General features: G+C 40.1%; 1 protein-coding gene across 3 annotated transcripts; it reads right to left on the bottom strand.

Annotated features, from left to right (window-relative positions):
• Nucleotides 1-377: 377 nt before the first annotated feature.
• Nucleotides 378-22,640, bottom strand: TIA1 (TIA1 cytotoxic granule associated RNA binding protein). 3 transcript variants are annotated; one of them, XM_075207423.1, is made up of 13 exons: nt 22,368-22,638; nt 15,782-15,878; nt 13,887-13,985; nt 13,718-13,772; nt 13,325-13,357; nt 11,914-12,001; nt 10,998-11,073; nt 10,191-10,299; nt 6,136-6,231; nt 5,965-6,049; nt 2,415-2,547; nt 1,149-1,297; nt 378-632 (listed from the first exon to the last, which is right to left on the bottom strand). In XM_075207423.1, exons 1-13 carry the CDS (start codon nt 22,391-22,393, stop codon nt 506-508), a joined length of 1,173 nt encoding a protein of 390 aa, XP_075063524.1. In that variant the 5' UTR covers nt 22,394-22,638; the 3' UTR covers nt 378-505. The 3 variants fall into 3 exon arrangements, with proteins under 3 accessions (XP_075063524.1, XP_075063525.1, XP_075063526.1); XM_075207424.1 differs by having other exon boundaries at nt 2,424-2,547; nt 22,368-22,637; XM_075207425.1 differs by lacking the exons at nt 378-632; nt 1,149-1,297; nt 2,415-2,547; ... (1 more) ...; nt 6,136-6,231; nt 10,191-10,299 and adding an exon at nt 11,694-11,753 and having other exon boundaries at nt 11,009-11,073; nt 22,368-22,640.
• Between the last annotated feature and the right edge of the window lie 45 nt (nt 22,641-22,685).

Here is a 22,685-nt window from a genome sequence, read left to right as displayed (position 1 = left end):
AAACTTTATAATACATCTCAAATCATACTAGGAATGCAATCTAAAACTGCACACTACTTCAGTGAAAGAAAAAGAAAGACGTTTTTGTGCAATTTGCTGCCCAAAATGGCAGTGATCCCTGCATTGTTTTTTTTTTTTTTATTATTTCAAAGGAACTTAACCCCTTTTACTGACGAAAAGATCTGGCAAGCAAGGCTTGGCTGTCCTCTTCAAGAGAGACAGGGTTAAGTAACAGTTACATATATAAAAAAAAATTAAAATAATGAAAAAGGAAGGCAAAAATTGGCAAACATCCAGCATCTCTAGTAATTTTTTTTTTTTTTTTTGTAGTTTGTGTCTTAACCGAGTGGATGAACATGTCATGATTAAAAAAATGGTTACTTTTTGCTGTTGTTTTAATAAATATACTGTATCTGACATCTGCACTGACATGATTATAGAATGGTATCAAAGTAAACAAATGGGCCAGCAGCAGACTGCTGGTGCGTGTTGGGAGTCCTTCCTCTCATTGCGTTTGGTATCCAGCCATACGATAGCCTGTTTGGTTTGTGATCAGGGTTCCATTCTGTCCCGGGGGAGGTTGCACACCATAATTTGGTCCAACCCATGCTGCTGCGGACGATGGCGTTTGACTGCAAGCAAAAAAAAAAAAAAAAAAGGTCAGATGTTAATTGGTATATGTAATATAGTATTACTGTATCTATATAAATAATTGCAGTAAACAGTACACAACAATCATGATGTAATAAGTTTATAAATACCATAGTGTATAAAACCAAATACAGGGCTTATCTGCCAGTGAACCAGAGTAATGGGCCCTGTGTTGTTCTACAGAATGTATATACTTATATTGAAGGGTCCTGGGAGAAATATGTAACACACTGTTCTTGGTTTACACATCACCAGCGCTCAGACCACTGGCACCAGTGCGAGTTCATGACCCTTATTAATACCTATAAATACTTTACTGAGGCCTCATGCTTTTATATATGGCCACGAAACTCCTAGGTGAGTTGTATTATCCTTATATTTTCTAGGTATACAACATATATGCACAATATAATTCAATGACATCTTATGCAAAACTATTTTATTCAGGCTAGGGAGCCCCCTAAGCATCCATTACTATTTACACCTTTAATTCTTACCTAAACCCCCCCTGCTGATTCCATGCTTGTCCATACACTCCGTATGCGGGCACCTGCCATCCATTGGGCATATATTGGCCTATTTGCTGAGCTCCTCCATACCATTGTCCCCACTGTCCATAGGGAGGGGGGAAGCTAATTTGGCTTTGCTGAAGGAGGAAACAAGAAAAGAACACAGATATAAACCTCCATTAGAAAAACAAACAATGCACACCTCCATCTACAGGACAAACAAAGGAAAGCAGTGAAGGATTAACACCTCATTCTCAGCCCTTGTAGAGGATTTACTAAAGATAGGCAGTGGAAGTGAACATAGATTTGTCCAGTACTTGTATTGCTGCAGAAGAGCAGAGGAAGAAGGGGTCTCCTGATTGGATGAGAGTTGCCTACATCCAACAAGGAGCAGGTTTCCATTAAAGCAATGTTATCAAGTCACTCTTCCACTACATGTTTGTGAAACTCACCCACAGAGGTTCCAAATACAAATAAATGGGAACAGCTGCATCACACAAATGGACTTGATAGGCTGGGAGAAATGGAAGGTTGTGTAAAACAGTTTCACAAAAGGTGAAACGACCTTTTAAAACAGAAAAAAATCAGTCTGCTTTACTGCCATTATTCTTAAACAGATAACAAAAAACCTATCAAGGGATTTAAGTTACATTGTGCTGCATGAAGCAAGCTATAAAGGCATCCTTGTAGGAGGCACACACAAGAGGCAGTGTCCAGGCTCAGCATTGTCTGACACAAGAACTGCAATGTTCTCTAATGACATCACTTAACTAGATGTCTGCTTATGAGCTTTACATTGTGTATTGTTATTATAGATATGAATGTTTTCTGATCACTCGGCCATTTGTGTTGTTTAGAGCACATTTGGTGAGGGCAGGCACTGTTACCAGCAGACTCATACACTGACAATGCCCTCACTCCAGGTAAAGGAGATCAACCAAAAAGGGAATATCTGGCTGACAGGAGAAATCCAGAGTTGCCGACACATTGGGATTTAGTTCCAACTGGTCATCAATGGTGTCGCACCACTGCCATATATTGTTGGGGGAGGAAGGCTGGTTAATATTTGATTTAGGTGGACATTTCCTTTAATTATCCAAACTGAACTTGCTATACTGAATTCCTGTACTTAATAAACGTTAATTCACATTTCCCATGGTACTGTCCTGCATGCCTATATCGGCTTAATGTAAAAATTGCAATATACACACAAGAACGAGCAAAGGCAGATAAAAGATACCATTCAGTTTTTACCTCTCTTACCTGCTGAACAGTATTCAGCATGTCCGGAGTCTCTTTGCCCCAGTAACACTTCACCACGTGGCCTTCAATGGTGGTTCCATTCACGCTGACTATGGCATGAGCTGCACTTTCATGAGCGCTAAATCTACAGTGACAAAATCATGAATGGCGTTAAATATACACTGCACAACCATATTTCCCTAGCGGTTCATTACACTGACAGAGCTCCTATTTTACTGCCCCATGCTACTTCTGTTTCATTATCAGAGCAGCCACACCTGCCCAAACGTATGCGTTCAACCCAATATTGTGCAAGACGACAGACAAGGATGTGGCTGTTTTATTCAACAAAAATATTATTATTATTAATTTTTAATTTATAGGGCTCCACTAGGTGCCCGTAGCTCCGTACAGGGACAAACAAAATTACAATACGAGGTGAGACAGCACAGTACAGTAAACAATGAGCACAGTAACTCAGTGAGGGGGGGAGGGAAGAGGGGAAGGTCCGCATATGACGGAGCCCAAGAGGGAGGGCACGGATGACAGGGAAACGAGAGGGAGCGAGAGGGGTTCAGAGGGTCCTCGAGGAGGAGGGCTAGGTAGCTGAGAGTTGAGTTAAAAGTGGTGAAGACAGGAGGAGAGATGACCCTGCTCAAAGTAGTGTACAATCTAAGGGGTGGGGTAGACAGAGAGACACAGGGGAGAGAGGGAGAGAAGGAGGAACGGAGGATAAGGATAAGAGAAGGGGAATGAAGGGGAAGAGGCAGAAGAAAAGGTAGGAAGTTAAGTGGGAGACTGGAAGGCTTTAAGAAAAAGGTGGGGTTTTTAAAGCCCGTTTGAAACTGGACAGATTAGGGGAAGTTCTGATGGAGGGAGGGAGCTTGTTCCAGTGGAGGGGGGCAGCGCAGGCGAAGTCTTGGATACGCGCATGGGAGGAGATCAGGGGGGGAAAGAGAGGCGACAGTCATTGGCAGATCGGAGGGGGCGGAATAGAGCATGAATAGAGAGGAGGGTAGAGATGTAGGGTGCAGTAGAGTTGGTGAGGGCCTTGTAAGAGTGAGGAGCTTGAACAGGATTCTGTAGGGGAAGGGGAGCCAGTGAAGAGATTGGTAGGGGGGGACGGACAAACAGACGAGGAGCGGCGAGAAAGGAAGATAAGCCTAGCGGCTGCGTTAAGTGCAGATCGAAGGGGAGCAAGATGAGATTGAGGGAGGCCAGTAAGGAGGTTACAGTAGTCCAAGCGGGAGATGATCAGAGAGTGAATAAGACATTTGGTGGCATCTTGGGAGAGGAAGGGCCGGATGCGAGCGATGTTACACGGCTGGAAGCGGCAGGATTTAGCAAGAGAGAATATGGGGGCCAAAGGAGAGAGAGGATTCGAGGATGACAGAGGCAGCAAAGTTGGGGGGGGGGGGGAGGGGATATAGAGGTGTTGTCGACAGTGAGAGAGGTCAGAAGGGGGCGAGGTGTGAGGGAGAGGAAAGACTATGAGTTCAGTTTTGGCGAGGTTAAGTTTGAGGAATCAAGAGGACATCCAGGAGGAGATGGCAGAGAGGCAGGCGGACACCCTAGAGAGGAGGGAGGGAGAGAGATCAGGAAAGGAGAGGTTTAGTTGAGTGTCGTCGGCGTAGAGGTGGTAGTTGAGGCCGTAGGAGCTGATGAGTTCACCCAGGGAAGAGGTGTATAGAGAAAAAAGTAAGGGTCCCGGAACAGAGCCCTGAAGGACCCCGACTGGAAGGGTGGACGGGGAGGAGGAGAGAGACCCAGAGGTGGTGACGGAGAAGGAACGGTCAGCAAGGCAAGAGGTGAACCAGGACAAGACTGGGCCTGAGTGGCCAAAGGACTGGAGGGTGTGGAGGAGGAGGGGGAGGTCGACGGTGTCGAAGGCAGCAAAGAGATCAAGGAGGATGAGAAGGGAGAAGTGGCCCCTGGCTTTAGCAGAGGGGAGATCATTGGTGACTTTAGCCAGGGCAGTTTCAGTGGAGTGAAGGGGGCGGAAACCAGACTGGAGAGGATCAAGGAGGGAATGTTCAGAAAGGTAGGAGGAGAGACAGCTGCAGACGAGCCTTTCGAGAATTTGAGGCAAAGGGGAGAGATATGGGGTGATAGTTGGAGGGAGAAGCGGGGTCAAGATTTTAATGCAGAATACAATTAATCACAACCACCCAACTAGGTTTCCATCCTAATCAGATAGACACAACGAACACTGTAGCTGTAAGCATGTACAAGGCATTTTGACGTTAGGCAACAGCAGCACATTCTGTAACTTGGATAAACTAGCAAACGTCCAATTGATTCTCTGAATATCCCCCTTTGCTTCCCCCACCCTTTTTGGCCTTCTTACAAATAAAAATCGTAAGTCTTCTATGGATCCCTGGTCGTTCCTTCTCTCTCGCCCTATCCCTGATGAGACCGCCCCTTCCAACAAGCTGATATCCCACATACTAGCTGCTGCCAAATCACTAATAGCTAAACACTGGAAAGAGCCTAACCCTCCCTCTATGCAGGCCTTACGGAACTACATCTGGCATATCGCAAGCATGGAGTGTATTACATGCTACCTTCACGATAAATCCTACAACTTTGACAAGGTTTGGGCCCCGTGGTATCTCCAGCAAAGCCGTAGCCGTTTACCCCCTTTGGCTCTCTCGTCCTCTAACGGTACATAAACTCTGGGCCGTCTCCGGATCCTCCAGGTTGGTCGTTGTGCGCCATGGGTAAGAGATCCATATATCTTGCAGTCTACTTTTTATTTTCTTATTTATTTTATAGGTCGTTATTCTGTAAATATGTTGCTTACAACCTCCTTTGTAATGGGTATGGTGATATACGTGCCTGTCCTTCCCAACCCTCCCCCCCCCCCCCCGTTCCCCCTCCTTAACCCGTTTTGTTTCCTGTCTCTTTCCTACCCCTTCCTTCTACTATAAAAAATTTAAATAAGAGGAGACATCTTAAAAAACAGTTGGTTTTTACTTGTTGTTTGCTCTTTTCTATGCTGTTTCCTCTTGTAACAAATAAAGAGTTAAAAAAAAAAAAAAGTCTTCTATGTTATAGCACAGTAGAAGATGCAGGTTTATCATTACATCTAGCAACCAATACAATTAATTCCACTACTTGGCTGTATTCGCACACTGCGCTGATGCTCTGCCACCATAACAAATGATGTACACACTTTTTGTGTCTTACCAAAACGCTTAAGCGTACGAGTTACCCAACAACTGCTGAAGCCATCATGGGTTGAGGAAACAGTTTATAAATTCATAAACTAATATTCATGAGATTCCAATCGGTTTCTCTAATCTTCAGTAATCTCACTAGTTTGTAGTAGTTATAAGCTGAATATTGTTGTAACCCTCCAAAATGAATGCCTCTTATGGTAATAGAATGGCTCTTTGGTAGTTCTGCTGCTAAACAAATACAAGGGAGCAACTCAATAACATAAAAAACGTTTAAGAGTCAAAGAAACGTGTAGTATTCACCATTGTACTTAACTGACCTACACTTACAGGTTATCATTCAAAAATATTTTATAATCAAGCAAAAAATGTTATCAACTTACCTTACAAAAGAATACCCTTTATCTGGGAAGACTCGGACCTCCATTATTTGACCAAAGGGGGAAAAGGTCTGACGCATCAGTTGCTCTGTTGGACGGACAGAGAGAGAGAGATTAGATACACGTTCCTCTTACAAGGGAAGGATAAAGCTGGACTGATAAGACCCTGCTTACCTGTTAACCCAGATGTAACACCACCGCAGTACACAGTGCAGTTGCTGGGGCTTGACTGGTTGACCACTTCATCATAGGACAACTGTTTTGTATTGGCTGAAAGGAAAGCACATATATGAAATTTTTCATTCTAAGGATTAAACTATTTGATCACATCAAAAAAAAAAAAAAAAAAAAAAGGAAAATAAATTACACACACCTACATAACCAAACGCACATATATAGTATATACCAGTGGTAGGGAACAGGTAGACCAAAGGCCATACACCCTGAGCCCCAAAAGAGCATGCATAAAGTTCAGATTTAGGATGTACAATGTAGTAAATGTTACAATACTTTATTCTAAAGATGTACATCCAGAGATATGAGATGCCAGGCTTCTGTGAACTTAGCATCACTGGTTCAATATTTCTACTGACAAATGGGTAAAAGCCAGGAAATATGCATGTGTTATACCATGCAGAAATGACAAACTAAGCTGCAAGCAAGCACAGTATGGTATTCTGGGTAATGTAGTCCTCCTCCCTACATTACAAGAAGGCTAAACACAGATTGCCCTATATAAAAGAGCCAATAATAAAAAAAAAACTTCTATTAACCTATGTAAAGATTATCAGCATTGAAGGTTTTGAGATACATTTGTGAGGGAAGATGGGAGTTACACAGTTCCTCAGACAACAGCCTATCAGTGTGCACAGACAGTGGGCCTTTCAGTGTGAAATGGCTTCTAGAAGTAGTATAACTCGCATTCAGCTACATAAATATAAGTATGTTAGGAGCTCTTTTATACAAGACAAACTGCATTTTCAGTTTAGTTGTAGAAAAGGACGATGCTACCTCATGGAATACATATGCAACAATGGACAAATCCTGCTAAAAACAGAATCTCTCTATCCTGCTCACTGTCTCATGGTATGCAGCCAGAATTCCATTTATATGGCTGCAAATGTGATGAAGGAAAGAAATCATTGTCTGTGCGCTATACCAGTCAATCTTGCGTTAAGGTCGACCATGTTTAAATATAATCACAATCCTGACCCAGTCCTTGATAGTTGTGACATTAGAATTATTAAATAACAATATGAATGCCTGTGTGTAAACATATGCTTCATATTACAAGAGGGTGCATTAAAGTATGCGAGTTTTCCATAGGTTTGGTAAGTGTGTGTGTGTGTGTGTTTTTAATGGAGTATAAGCATTTAAGTGCTTTACACACATGCACGCTATGTTAACGGGTATTTAAAAGTAATACTTTGCAATATAGCATTGTGCACAGATAGCACTGATATATACACGGATATAGTGCTCTGATGTGTAAGATATGACAATTATATGGATCTGAAACTAAAAATTAGACAAATAAATTGCAAGAAAGGTCATGTGTATGCTGTGTAGATATTGCAAATTATTGTACACCTGAGATGTTAGCATTTCAACACTTGTTTCAGGGGTATAAAATGTTGTAGGACAGTTCGTAAACATGATGCAAAAGAAAGAAAGGAAAAAAAAAAACTGATTTGCTAATTAACAGTATATCAGTTAAATGCCAGGACAGACAGAGAGTGCTACTGGTAGACTGGAGATGGTAGGGTAGAGTGCACAATGCTGTGTGAGGGAGGGGAAAGTCTGAGTGTCAGTATAAAGTGTATGTATTTGAAGGTAAGTCTGGGTGTGAAGAGTGCAGGTAGTGAATGGTCATGAACATACCAATGTCTCATGGTGAGAGCTCTTCTGTCCCTACATTTTTGCTTTAATATAAAAACATGGATGCAATTGTTATATTAAAGAGCAAGTAAATCTACTAATTAAAATTGGAATTTATAAACTAAATATGTCAATTGTGCTCTCCTTTATTACTCTGCAGCAGGATGCCCCTCTATTTAGGCAGTGTTCGAGTGACCGCTTTGTAGACTTGTTGTGGCAGAATGCATTACGAGGATTGATGGATTCATCCACAGTGATCTCACTAATTATTATACATTATTTTAGGCAACATTGGGTTTTTCACACTAAACAATGTATTTATCTCTATAACTGAAATCTGTAGATTTCAGTTTTGGGGGTCTAGTCATGCTTTACATGAAATACTATACATATAGTAAGATTGCAGGTAATACAATTACAGTGCATTTATATTCAACTCTAATATTGCTTTGTGTTATAAAGTTTGAAAAACACTGCTGCAGTTTTCTGTTTTTGTACGGTGAAACATTGACTATATTCCTTCTGCAATATGGGCTAGTTTTTAATATATGTTGCTTGGTGCCCAACCAACTTATGACAACACTTAATTTGTCATTTATATTCTACCAGACCATCCAACCTTACAACTACAGTGCAGCCCCATCAGTGAGAACTTACCTGCACATCTCAAGGTTATGAAGTTATTTGTTAATGTACTAAAGTGTGTTTATCCTTTTAACATGTTCTATTCTCTTGTGAAAATGTTTTTTTATGCTGTCTAACACTGGTATATACTCAAGCTGATAGGCGGACATTACATTATTTTATATATTAATAAAGTGTCCACATACATACTCAAGTCTAGACATCTGGATTGCATGAGGGAAAAGAGTTAATGACACATCTGGATCATATATTTCTAAGTGAATTGACTCCTAAACTAATAACAAGGGATTAATCTGTTAGAATTTTGCTACCTGCATGGAGTATAAACAAACAAAACCAAAACATACACACCAGATCTCTATTAACCCATCATTCAAAGGGTTGTCCTGGGGCCTGCTCTGTTACATCACTGATCACCAGAGTTTACTTAATGCTGGAGCACTGAAGACATTAAGCTTGGTTATCTACAGCTGCAGAGAAAGCTCAAACAGCTATGGACGGGTGGGGTATGAGACTCACAAGTGTTCCTTCAAACAAGCGGCAAATCTCAAAATATAAGATTTTGGAGATAAGGCAATTACAGTGGTTTTACACACACTATATATATATATATATATATATATATATATATATATATATATATACACATATATATATATACATACATACACACACACACACACACATACACACTATATGTATAATGAGTCCACAATACCCTGTCCCCCCACCTGACTAGAGACAAATTGCACTGTGTACTCTTGTTACAGGAAGGAGTCTGTCCATGCCACTCCCAAACCAATTTGTGAGAAAAACTACTGGCTTAGGCTAGCAGGAGGCGAGTGGTTGACCCAGGCTTGGACAACTGAGTGTGGTTTTACTGTATTGGGGTAGAGATGGGGCAGAACTCAATTTTTTGCCTGCTATGCTTTCCCATAGAGGTCAACAGAAGGGGGTGGGCCCCCCATTTGTTTCCTGGGGAGTAGGTTTGAGTAGCAAGGACTTGTCTTTCCATTTTATATCCTCCAAACAATATTTCAATGTTTTGGAACATTTTTATTCACTTGTTTATACTTTCTGAAAACAAGATTTCAAATAGCCAATTTATCCACAGTGACAATTGTGCAATTAGCTACAACAGTCTTAATGATAACAAAACCTGACAATCGATGTAGCCATCAAGTTTCATTTTAGTGAACAGAGAAGAGCGTTGGAATGTGAGAGCTCCAACCCCTCTCTTTTCAAACTGAACGGATACATATTGGCCAAAATGTAAAGCTCAGTGGAGGAGAAAAACCACCCCCACAACAATATGCATTAACGATAGGCAAACTGGTAAGCTCAGCATATGTTTTTTTTTATATAATATTTCCTTAGTTCTCCAATACTGCCCATACACTATGATACTGTTGCATATGTGGCCCCAAGAAGTGGACGATCGCTATGGATATTTATTTGCATGCTTGGCCCAGATCTCGTTTAATTTGGCCAACTATGTGTGTGGTGAAACTGGACAGTGATCCTATTACTGGGAATTTGGACTGAGCGGTAGGATTGGCATACGTCGCCACCTTAAGTAGTGGTAATCTGCAAATCAATTATGGGCTATAAAAAAAAAAAAAAATCACTAATGAACTGTATAAAGACACTGCACAAATGTGTTATGCAAAACAAGTCTAATATAAGCAAAAATCCTAGAAACTTACATTCATAGGTGTTTTTGGGGGCAGGAGGCTTTCTAGTGGCCCAGTTAGTTCTGATCTGTCGTCCTCCGAGCCACTGACCTCCCATCTGCGCAATGGCATTTTCTGCATCCTATGAAAATATAAATGGTTAATCCTGGCTGACAACTAAAACACATCTCTGTAAGCAAAATGATCGTGCCCCAAACGCAACCAGGAATATTAAACTACACACTGACATAAATGTATGAATAACTTGTACTAGTCCCTATATTTGTTACTTTCCGTTAGTTCTCCCCACTTTGCTTTAATGGTATTCAACACGACTGTGCCAGAAGGTTCACGATTTGTCGAGTAAGTGTTATAGCAAGAACCAATTGTGCATTTTAAGGAGAACTATGTTTATTGTAACATTTTACCCATGTTTAAATATATTTCAAGTTTGAGGGACATATTCAATTAGCTTTTCAGTTGCGCTATTACACGAGCAGATGCGCGTATAAAGTGACAAAATGGTACCGCAACATTGCAGAGTTCCCTTTGCATCCCTATGGGGTGCGCTCTGAAAACCTAATTGAATATACCCCTGAAAGTTATTCCACAATAAAAAAAAATTAAAAATATGGAAGTTGTTACTAGAGGAACAATTGTATATCCAGGGTAAACCCTTTACAGGGGTTAACCTTGGTGGATATACAATTTTACCTCTAGTAACAACTGGCATCTAAAGGAAACAAATTAAAAATATTCCAATTTACAACACACCCTCAAGTTAATTTATTTATTTTTTAAAGTTGTGGAGGTGATTATGTCTGGAACTAACGAACTTACCCATTTATTGAAGAAGGACACAAATCCATAGCCTTTGGATTTTCCAGTCGTCATGTCCTTTACTACTCGTGCATCTCTGAAATAAAAAAACAACAGCCATTTACCTATGGAGTCACATGTCTAAACACATACAGATAAGGGAACCAAATCACAACAGACCACACCGTGCCCCCTAAATCACTCTTCTGTCCCTTATTAAAAGCCAAAGTAGGAAGCGTCAGCAAATAAAAACGTTTAAAAGCAGTCCTCTTACATCTGTCAGTGGGAGCTGAAACTAACTTCTCTAATTAAAACAAGAGGGTGAAAATTACACGTAATCAGGTGTACATGCAAACTGACTGATCCTAAAGACACATTACCACAAACTACAGCTGATCCCACTCACAACATGGCTACTTCCACATAAAAGCATGGGCTAAAGCAAGCGACTGAAAACTCGAGTCATTTAACCCTAAGGCTAGTTGTACACCTTTTCAATGTAGGACTTGTAATTTTAACTCTTTCAGTGCAGAAGAGACCTGCAACAATGGTGCTCTGCAGACCACGCTAGCTGTGAAAAAGTTAAACCATGCAATTTTCATCCTGATCATTGCAAACACATTCTAAAATTACTTAAATGTAAATAAAAATAAGAAAACGTAAAATAGGAAAAATGATATATATGAAAAAAAATAGGAATTAAAAAAAAGGGCATACGTGGCCTGTTAACTGAATTCTCAGGTCAATGCGTTAACCCCCTTTTTGGTCTGTGGCCAGCTGTAAATTTTGAGAAATTAAATATTAAAAACCAGTTAACAGTAAGAAAATAAAAATGCAATAGTGAGATTATTTTGAGAGAGGTTTGGAGAACGCAGCATGTATCTATAGGAAATTGAAGTTACACATCAAAGGTTAAACAAAGTCTTTTTTTACTTACGATATTCTCCCAAAAGGTCCAAAGGCAGCTTTTATGTCATCGGTTGTAATCTCTGGGCTCAAATCACCAACAAAAACATGGAAATGATCTTATTGGGGAAAGTAGATGGGAACAGGGTGAAAAGGGAAAACAACATTTTCACATTTTTAAAGTTGACAAAGACAGTGTAGCAACTAACTAGCAAACCAGCTCTCTTACTAGATTTATGAACACCAGCATTAAGATTTGATATATAGTGAAAATTTAATGGGAAAAAAAATCTGTGTAGCCAGCAAGCATTTCAATACAATATCCCCGACTTAAAAAAACCACATCACTTATTTAAATAAAAAAATAAATATATATATATATGACAAAGATATTGCTGACAAATATTACTTTTAATTAACAGAAACAGTAAGAAGGGATAAAAGAGAGGAAGTGAATTTAATGTCCCAATAAAGGGATTGGTTAGAAGTCAATTGAAATGTAAAGTAAAGAAGGAATCACGCAGTGGCAGAGCCATGCTCAGGTAGATAATAATGTGGTGCTGGCAACCTTCAGAGCATAATGCTAGGAAATAAATTTGGTTGAATTTTCAGACCGACCATTCATGAAGGTTACAAGCAGCCAAAACACCATTTAATACTAAATACAGTGAATAGCTCTTCTTGGAAAAAAATGGTATTAACATAGCTAGTTTTTAGCAATTAACATTAATCACAGCAGAGAATGAAAATGGATTGTTCCCTGTTGGAGTGGTGGGTGGAGACATGCAAATCACTCAAGTGGCGTTGTGACTAATTATGCACATAAGCCACTGGTTACAATAAGTTAGTATCATGTCTAAGGGTAACTAAGGTGCAATTTGCATGTCTCCAATCAGATCCTAGTGTGCTTATTTGTATTTTTATTCTCTAGTTTAGCGGGATAATAATGGCAATTAAAAAGTAGTTAGGGACATGTTAATTCCCCTAAGCTTAGACGTATAACTATCACAAAAAAAAAAAAGTCATGATAGTTTCCCTTTAAGAAGGCATTTTCTGCATTAATAGTAGTGAAAGACTTTTTGGCTCTTTGTAACACATCATAGCTTTAATGGATTCAAACCTATTCATTTAAATAGGCTTTTACAATTGAATAATTGACATCTGAATAGAAATATATGTAGCTCCACAACTGCGTTTTAAAACAGAACGGCCTAATATGGAAGCAGTATTTCCAACGACACCAATGTTATTACACGATAAGAGGTTAAGGGATTGCTGGGTCCAGTGGTTATACTTAATGATCTCCGTGCTGCCAAAGTAAGTGAAAGGAAAAGAGGCAGCCCGGGTGGGTGATGGCAGAAGAAAGGAGTGGATAGGAATAGCCAGACTGTCGCTGGTCGCCCGCGAGAGATTTAATTTTATCTGTAAGAAGACACAATTACCTTGAGAACGCAGTGTGCTGACAACGGAACTACCTGATGACAAAGATTAGATTGGTTCTTAAATATATTAGCACATAGACAGCAAAACAAGTCATCTAAGGCAGCTTTTCTCAACCCCTTTTTATTTCTATCAAGTACCACCAACACACCCCTACCATCTATCTAAACACTTATTTGGTTTAATACGATCAATATACATATGCAACATATGGTTGAATTTAAATTAAACAGGGTGTAACCTCAATCAGCATTTATGCCAAGTATGATAATCATAGGCTGAGAAACTGTGATCTAAGGATTATCAAAATCAATCTAATATATGGTACAGCTTTTTAAGTAATTACTTGGATTTGTATACAAGAGAATGTTGTATAGGGAAGGGAAGAAACTTACTGTTTGCATCTTTCTTCTGGCTGCTAGGAGTGGTCGCCCAGTTGACCTTCACTTCCTATATAAATGAGAATTAAAACTATGTTTAGAATCTATATTACAGTATAATTATAAGAGGTGTCCTTTGTGCCTGGAAGGTGTCACCCGGAATACAGGTTGTAAATTAACGTACCTTGCCCATTATCTTTCGTCCGTTCATAGCAGCTAAAGATGCAGCAGCATGACGGTGTTCAAAGAACTCCACAAAGCAATAGGGATCGTTACCTGCAGTCTGCGCAATACAAACATCATGTTAGAGGAGAAAATGTCCATAAAACACCAGAAGACAATTTTTAAAGCAAATAAAAAACTAAATCTTATTGATTCTAAGAATACAATTTCTGCTGTGGTACGTAAAGCAGAATGAAAAGTGCAATAATGAGTGACCATCCCTATATGTAGTATACAGTCATGGCCAAAAGTTTTGAGAATAACAAGTATTGGTTTTCACAAAGTTTGCTGCCTCAGTGTTTTTAGACCTTTTTGTCAGATGTTGCTGTGGTATACTGAAGTAAAATTACAAGCATTTCATAAGTGTCATAGGCTTTTATTGACAATTACATTAAGTTTATGCAAAGAGTCAATATTTGCAGTGTTGACCCTTCTTTTTGAGGACCTCTGCAATTCGCCCTGGCATGCTGTCAATCAACTTCTGTGCCACATACTGACTGATCAATACTTTAATTTTTTCAGAATATGTGGGTTTTTGTTTGTCCACCCGCCTCTTGAGGATTGACCACAAGTTCTCATTGGGAATAAGATCTGGGAAGTTTCCTGGCCATGGAGCCAAAATGTCAATGTTTTGATCCCCGAGCTACTTGGCAATCACTTTTGCCTTATGGCAAGGTGCTCCATCATGCTGGAAAAGGCATTGTTCATCACCAAACTGTTCTTGGATGGTTGGGAGAAGTTGCTCTTGGAGGATGTTTTGGTACCATTCTTTATTCATGGCTATGTTCTTAGGCAAAATTTTGAGTGAGTCCACTCCCTTGGTCAAGAAGCAACCCCACACATGAATGGTCTCAGGATGCTTCACTGTTGGCATGACACAGGACTGATGGTAGCGCTCACCTTTCCTTCTCCGGACAAGCGTTTTTCCAGATGCCCCAAACAATCTGAAAGGGGATTCATCAGACAAAATGACTTTACCACAGTCCTTAGCTGTCCAATCCCTGTACCTTTTGCAGAACATCAGTCTGTCACTAATGTTTTTCCTGGAAAGAAGTGGCTTCTTTGCTGACCTGCTCGAAAACCGGGCACCCTCCAAAAGTCTTCGCCTCACCGTGCGTGCAGATGCACTCACATCTGCCTGCTGCCATTCCTGAGCAAGCTCTGCACTGGTGGTGCCCTGATCCCGCAATTGAATCAACTTTAGGAGATGGTCCTGGCACTTGCTGGACGTTTTTGGGCACCTTGAAGCCTTCTTCACAACTATTGAACCTCTCTCCTTGAAGCTCTTGATGATCCGATAAATGCTTGATTTAGGTGTAAACTTACTAGTAGCAATATCCTTGCCTGTGAAGCCCTTTTTGTGCAAAGCAATGATGACTGCACATGTTTTCTTGCAGATAACCATGGTTAAGAGAGGAAGAACAATGATTTCAAGCACCACCCTCCTTTTAAAGCTTACAGACTGTTATTCTAACTCAATCAGCATGACAGAGTGATCTCCAGCCTTGTCCTTGTCAACTCTCGCCTGTGTTAACGAGAGAATCACTGACCTGATGTCAGCTGGTCCTTTTGTGGCAGGGCTGAAATGCAGTGGAAATGTTTTTGGGATAAAGTTCATTGTCATGTCAAAGAGGAATTAATTGCAATTCATCTGATCACTCTTCATGACATTCTGGAGTATAAGCAAATTGCCATCATAAAAACTGAGGCTTCAGACTAAAAAATAATGTGTGTCATTCTCAAAACTTTTGGCCATGACTGTACATACCTATAAGCAGGTATATATTAAATGATCTGATTATACTGGAGAAGAACATAATAAGAAATGTTTAGATTACACTGGAATCCTATACTTACATCCATAATCATCTTGCAGCTTTTACACTGACCAATCTGACTGAACACTTGAAGAATCAGTGCTTCTGTGACATCCCGAGACAGGTTCCCCACGTAACTAAGCCAAGAACAAAAGTGAAATTAGGAAGAATACAGGTACCATCTGATTACATTTTAAAGAGCGGAAAATTACTAAAGTATGGCAAAGCAGTAAAGAGCAAGGAAATGAATCGCTTCCAATCAGCATTTGCACTGTTCTTTTTTTTTTTTCTTAGAAAAGTGGCAAAACAAGCCCTATACCAACTGCTAATAGCATTGGAACAATTACCTCTGCGAAAGTAGAAAAATATTTTCAATTTATTTATCACGTGGGCAAAATTTGCCCAGAGCAGTGCTGTAAAAGTCCTGGTCGACTAAATAAATGCACCCTGGCGACTGTAGCATGTCCTCGCTTGTATGCTCTGTCCTCCCTCTAGAATCCACACCAAGCAGGCTACTCTTCACTGCCTCAGTAAGGATTATACCTCCTATTACGCCGTTCTACTACTGCATCATGAAGTGCGTTTCAACATAAACTGTAATATCACAGTAGGCAGCTGAAAGGATTTATAAGCCACAGGAATCACTGGAAGTGGTCCTCATACAACCATCCTGTGCACTCTGGAGTCTATGATGTGGGGGCACAGGACCAGAATACATGGTCACTTGGCTGTTATTTTAGGTGTATGGACATGAGCAGATACAATACATATAGCCAACAAATTATTGGTGGTTGGGACATATCGGGTACAATAATCCGTGTACAAATTTGGAAGATTATGTTTTGGGGGGGCATGTGGTTGGTATATGTGCATGGGTATAAACTGATACAATATTCTGTGGGCACATGGCTAGTATTTATTTAAGGGGCACAATCTGTTACTATAATGTGCGGGTATGTATGGTATGTTGTGTGTGGAGGCACAATTGGTTGTGTATGTGCGCACAAGCACATGGCTGGTATAATCTGTGCTAGCTCCTGCGCTCTCACCTTAACCCCACGGTAGCAGTGTCCCCCAGATAGTAAAAATGTTACTGTATAACCTTTGATGCTACATGGCTAGTATATAATGTGGGGATGAGAGATGCACATGGATGACCTGCTTGTCAACCCTCATACCATTGTACGATGTTCCTTAATAATGGTAAGACGCTAAGCTTCTCTGTCTGCGCCCTCCAAAGGACTACAGGAGAGCCAATTCCCCAACTGTGCAGAAGGTTAAGACGGCAGAGCATATGATATGAAAGCAATTAGAAACCATACAGCAGTTTCCTACTAACGGTAAGGGAACATTAGGCCAAATCAGGACACCTAAAATTTAAAATGAAAAGAACCTTCACATAAGTGCCTATTACATTGTGTCATAAATTTGCTTGGAGAGAGCAAAGACAGCATGTGCCATATCCAAATGTGGATGCCTTCCTATGTCACAACCCCACTGGCAAGGTCAGATTCTTATTTATGGAGTATTAACCCTTACCTGGGACACTGGGCTCTGTAAAAACAATTAGAGAACTTGGCACATTTGAGATAAATAGTTGTAAAGAAAGAAATTGGTGAAAGACCAATGCCTAAATGGCACTATAAAAGTCAGAGACCAGTTCATATTGCCTTTATTCAAGTGTTTAAATCATTTATAGATGAAGATACACATTTTAAAAAAAAGTAACATTACATTTTTCACCATCTACAGCAGAGGTGTCCAAACTCAGTCCTCAAGGGCTACCAACAGTTCATGTTTTCAGGATTTCTTTAATCATGCATAGGTGAGTATATCTATTTGGCTGAGTCAGTAATTATCCCACCTGTCTCTACAGACAGAAATCCTGAAAACATGACTTGTGCCTATCACTCATGTTCCCATTAAGCCAATTTACACAAACAAGAAGTTTTATGAAATGAGGACTTTATGCTGACAAAGCAATTGTCTTCAAAGTATTGACGTAAATGCTATCTAAGGTCATAAGACCATACATGGAGAGAAACAAACAGTTACTTAAGACAGCCAATAATGAAATATACCAAGGCAATGTCCAGTACACGAAATGTGCCTTCATTTATGAAAGCAGCTAGGTTTGTGGAATGAGATAGCAGCCTTTGGAGAAGAACAGAAGTTTGCACAGGCAGAGGGGAAGATCTAGGTGGAGTAAGAGCGTTTCTTCTTGCACATTATGTGTAATGTCACGGAGAGTGCTTTGCAGAGCTGGTGGTCCCTGGATCTCATACTACATTAGTAAAGGGACCCACCTTCATCTTTTCTGTCAGCACACTTCTCGGTGCACCTTGTGCAATGTAATAAAAATCTTCACAAACACAAAAGTGACACATGTAATAATTCAATCATGAGTGTAAATTGGGACTGTTAAGCCATGAGAGGCTAAATCAAGTAGTATATTTTAGAACAGAAAAGGATACTTTCATGAAAGCAACGTTTCTAAAATGGTAGGAGGCTGCATGTGATGGTCTCAAAAAGAGTCAAACAAATTATATTCATCCTTGTTAAAATATCAATTACATTTTTTTTATCTCCTGTCCTGTGAGCAAAATAAAGATATTCCTACAGATTGTAAGCTATGATGAAGGCCCTCTTACCTCTCCATCTGTATGTATTGCCCAGTATTGTTTCATTATTGTGTTTGTTCCCAATTGTAAAGCGCTACGGAATATGTTGGTGCTATATAAAAAAAATGACATTACCTTTGGCTTGAGAAAGTCTCACTCTGAGACGAAACGCGTCGCCTATCGCTGTGGGATACACTACTACCGCTCATCACTTGGAGTCTGAACACATATTCCATACACGGAATTAACTTGTGAAGGACCTGACATCTGGTTCCTTGTTTCTGCCCGGGCAGGTTTTTTCAGCACACCATCACGTGCTGATCGCTGCACGCTGGAGTAAGCCGCTACATTCAACCATCAAGGAGGTTGTGCTTTTTATGACATTGTGGACACCTAACAGCGTATAGCTGTACAAGCACTTAAATCCGGAGAGCCGTGAACTGAGCTGAGACTAGGGGATCGTGAGTACCGTTGGTTTTCGCCATTCCCAGCTATTGCTGGACACTTTATTAGGCTCTACATTCCGGTTACCAATACCTTCAACATCATTATTATTGTTACTATACCATTTTCTCTATTCCATATATATAATATGGTTTATGTGGCTTCCATATTAATGCAGCTTAACAACATTTATGTGTTCATATGACCTGATTGATTGCGGTTTTTATGTTTGGGAGTATTATCTCTTCATTTTATTATATTGCCGGATCCTTAATACATGTATGTACATTATTAAATGTTTGAAGTATTATTTATTCTGCCCTGGTTTTTGACCAATTTTTCATATTTATAATATCTAATCCAGAGTGTCATTTAGCGCTGTTTCCCTCTCTTCCATTAAAAAGATGACATTGCCTCATCTGAAATTATCGTTAAAATCTCTCCTCTGTCACCATAGAAGTAAAAATATTCGCTCTTAGGACTACCTTGTATTTGTGCAGGTTGTGAAGTCACAATGGTCAAGAAGGTGCTAGAAATACTCATTACAACTACATAAGAACCTTCACTTTACTAAATTAATGGACAGTTTTATATTTTATACTTGGAAATAATGTTCTTAGCTTTTTCCATTAAACAATGGTTCCTGGCTCCCTTAATAGGTCACTAGATTACCATTGATAACTGGGGTGCAGGGATGGCACCATGTCTATACGTGCACTATTGGTAGAAGGTAACAAGTAACAGCACGCTCTACTTACACAGCAACACTCCTCCAACTTTCAGATGCTCACATGTATGTCAGTACTGAGACAAATGTTACACGGTCCCCCTACCTTCACTCAGTATTTAGTTGTACAGATAGTATGATAGGAACTACCCCCAAACAACACGTATGGGGGCAAGATGGCAATGGGCTGAATGTTACCACCCCACATAGAAAAAGTGATATTAAATTATGCGTGTCACATTAAAAACGGTATTTAAAAAAACAAATCATAATTTTTGAAGTTGTGTCACTATAAAATGGATAGTTCTCCTTTAAAGATCAGTTTTCTACATGGTTGCACAAATTGAGCTTAATATGTTTAAATACTTCAGTTTTAGTTCTGCGTGTACCTCAGGTGTATATTGTTAATATGCTATATTTGCAGAGTTTCACAAGGTGATAATACAATTAAAAATATATTTTTAATAGGGTTAACACGATCACAAAAAAAAAAATCTCAATATTCTTTTACCTTTAGTCAATTATGCTCAAGCCACATTTTACAATAAATATGATTACACAACACCATAAGCATGGTACACAAACAGTGTTTGTTGTTCAGTAAACCACACAAAGGGGGGATTAACTTTGGTTACATGACATCAGTCAATATTACACATAAAAAACATATATGAAAGCAAACAAAAAAGAAAATGTAACAGGTTTAGAGCCAAAATTATGACTAATATAGAAAGGGGAGGAAAGATATGGGCGTGGACATTTAAGAGGGGGAATAACAGTCCAAAAAAGTAAGAAGGCAAGAAGGAATGTCTTGAAAGAAAGCTGGGTGAACAAAACAAAAGAAAAAAATTAGTATTAGAAAGCTTAAACTATAGTGGAAAAAAAATCAGGTCTTGGCACTAGAAACCTTAATAGAATTACACAGAAAACATTGTACAGGGTGATTCAAAAGTCGCAGTACACCCTTTTATTTCAAAAACTCTACAGAAATTGGGCCGATTTCAAGACGGCGCCCATATTTGGTACATACCGTAAAAGATAGACCACGTCACCCATACCTTACTGGAGTATTCAGGTTTCCCAATTTCCTGTAGAGTTTTTGAAATAAAAGGGTGTACTGCGACTTTTGAATCACCATGTAGATTGCTTAATGGCTAAGTAGTAAGAACTCTGAAATTACTCTCCATTCCCTTACCTGAATTGTGGGGATCTATCCAAGGAAACCCAACCCATGCACTGTTGGGGGTCTATGACTATTGTCTACACACAGAGGGCCCAATGCAAGAGAGGTGGCAAGCCTTGCCTTATGTTGCCTCCTGCTCGTTATTGCGATAACTCAGGGCAATGATATTTAAGGTGCCAGCACGTGTAGTGTCGCACTGGGTGCTCAAACGTCAATGTCCTGATGTGGCACAAAGATGTGATCAGGAGGCCAAGCTAACATAAGGCTCAACAGGCAATCTATCCATGCATCCCAACCTCCGTTGTGGGAACATGATAGGAATATGAACCCTAAAAGCTCAGTGAAAATTCCAGGAATTGTACCCCCATAATACAGAGAATGGTGGGTAAGTTTTCATATGATCTACTATAAAAGGTACAACTAATATTAATCAAGGAACAGTTTATGCTGCGCTACCCAGTTGGTATTCTAAAGGAAGACATGAATGAGAAAAAAAGATGGTAAAATACAAGGAGGGTGAATGTGACAATATGAAAAACACTACAGTGAGCAGAAGCAACCAATAATCGGTGGAGGCAAGTATTTGTAAGTGGGTAGTATCTCAAGAAGTGAGGCATATGATATAAATGTCTTCAACTTTGAGGATATTTCATTATATATATATATATATATATATATATATATATATATAGTTTGTCTATATTAAAATGTTATTAGTGTACCTATAACCGATACAGAAACATCCATCCTGTACGCTGAACTGGTATACAGCTTATCAGCTAAAGTCACTGCCTAATATTCCTAGTGTAAATAATATTCATTAGTGCAAATATGACAGACTATGATCTATGTTACCAACAACCCCACCACCTATGCTCCATAATTGGCCATACTAATAATGAGACCCTGTGTATATTTTATGTAGTACAAATACTAACTGAATGATTTCCAACTTAACCAAACCCTATACTGCAGAGGCCAATAAAGAGAGCACACATTTTAAATGACCAGGCACCAGCTACATCCATATGTTACCAGGCCTCACCATTACAAACACACTGTGCCCTATTTAAAATAGTAAAAATAAATAGACTTCTACACTACAATGATCAACGATCCAATGCAGTGTTAATAACTGCTCAGTCTATAAAATCACCAAGACTAAACAGGGCCATCCCTATGTGCCAATATGAACCCCAGGGCCGTCTCTATGTGCAAATATGAACCCCAGGGCCGTCTCTATGTGCAAATATGAACCCCAGGGCCGTCTCTATGTGCAAATATGAACCCCAGGGCCGTCTCTATGTGCAAATATGAAGCCCAGGGCCGAGCCTATGTGCCAATATGAAGCCCAGGGCCGAGCCTATGTGCCAATATGAAGCCCAGGGCCGAGCCTATGTGCCAATATGAAGCCCAGGGCCGAGCCTATGTGCCAATATGAAGCCCAGGGCCGTCCTTATGTCTCACTACTAAACCCCGAGCTCTGCCCCACTACTAAGCCCAGGCACCGACTGATGGCTGCGGTTCCCTTTATTGCTAGTACCGACCACAAGACCATCAACAGTGTCCATGACAATGAAACCTGCCAATAATAACATTATTAATAAAAAAAATCCAGTTTTATTATGGCCATAGGGCCTCGGGAACTCACAGGGTCCTGGGTAGCTCGTCCTCCATGGCTCCAGGCTCCGGGCCCCTATCGGTCCTAAGGGACCCGGCGGGAAGACAGGCTTAGAGGGATAAATTCAAAGCCGATCTGGCGACTCGCTGAATCAGTGATCGTCGTTAGAAAGCACCGGACACCGCTCTCTGATGCTTTTTTGTTTCCTGAACTGGTCGTCACCCACTGGCTCTCACCGCCCCGGCCTGGAACAATGCGAGAGAAACCGTCACCACAAGATGGCGGCGACAAGGGATGGCGCAGGCGCAGACTGAGGACCCCGGAAAAGTCTGCCCCTCCCAAATGCCT

Source organism: Mixophyes fleayi, chromosome 4 (genome assembly GCF_038048845.1).
Source record: "Mixophyes fleayi isolate aMixFle1 chromosome 4, aMixFle1.hap1, whole genome shotgun sequence".
NCBI lineage: Eukaryota > Metazoa > Chordata > Amphibia > Anura > Limnodynastidae > Mixophyes > Mixophyes fleayi.
This window is presented reverse-complemented; position numbering and strand designations above follow the sequence as displayed.

What these genes read in the sequence shown, in the direction of transcription:
- TIA1 (XM_075207423.1), bottom strand. Translation starts at nt 22,393, where the DNA reads ATGGAGGACGAGCTACCCAGGACCCT. An exon ending in TGTCCTTCTTCAATAAATGG is followed by an intron (nt 10,300 to 10,997) that starts GTAAGTTCGTTA and finishes ATATTTTCATAG; the next exon opens with GATGCAGAAAATGCCATTGC. An exon ending in AATCAGCAGGGGGGGTTTAG is followed by an intron (nt 633 to 1,148) that starts GTAAGAATTAAA and finishes TTTTGCTTGCAG; the next exon opens with TCAAACGCCATCGTCCGCAG.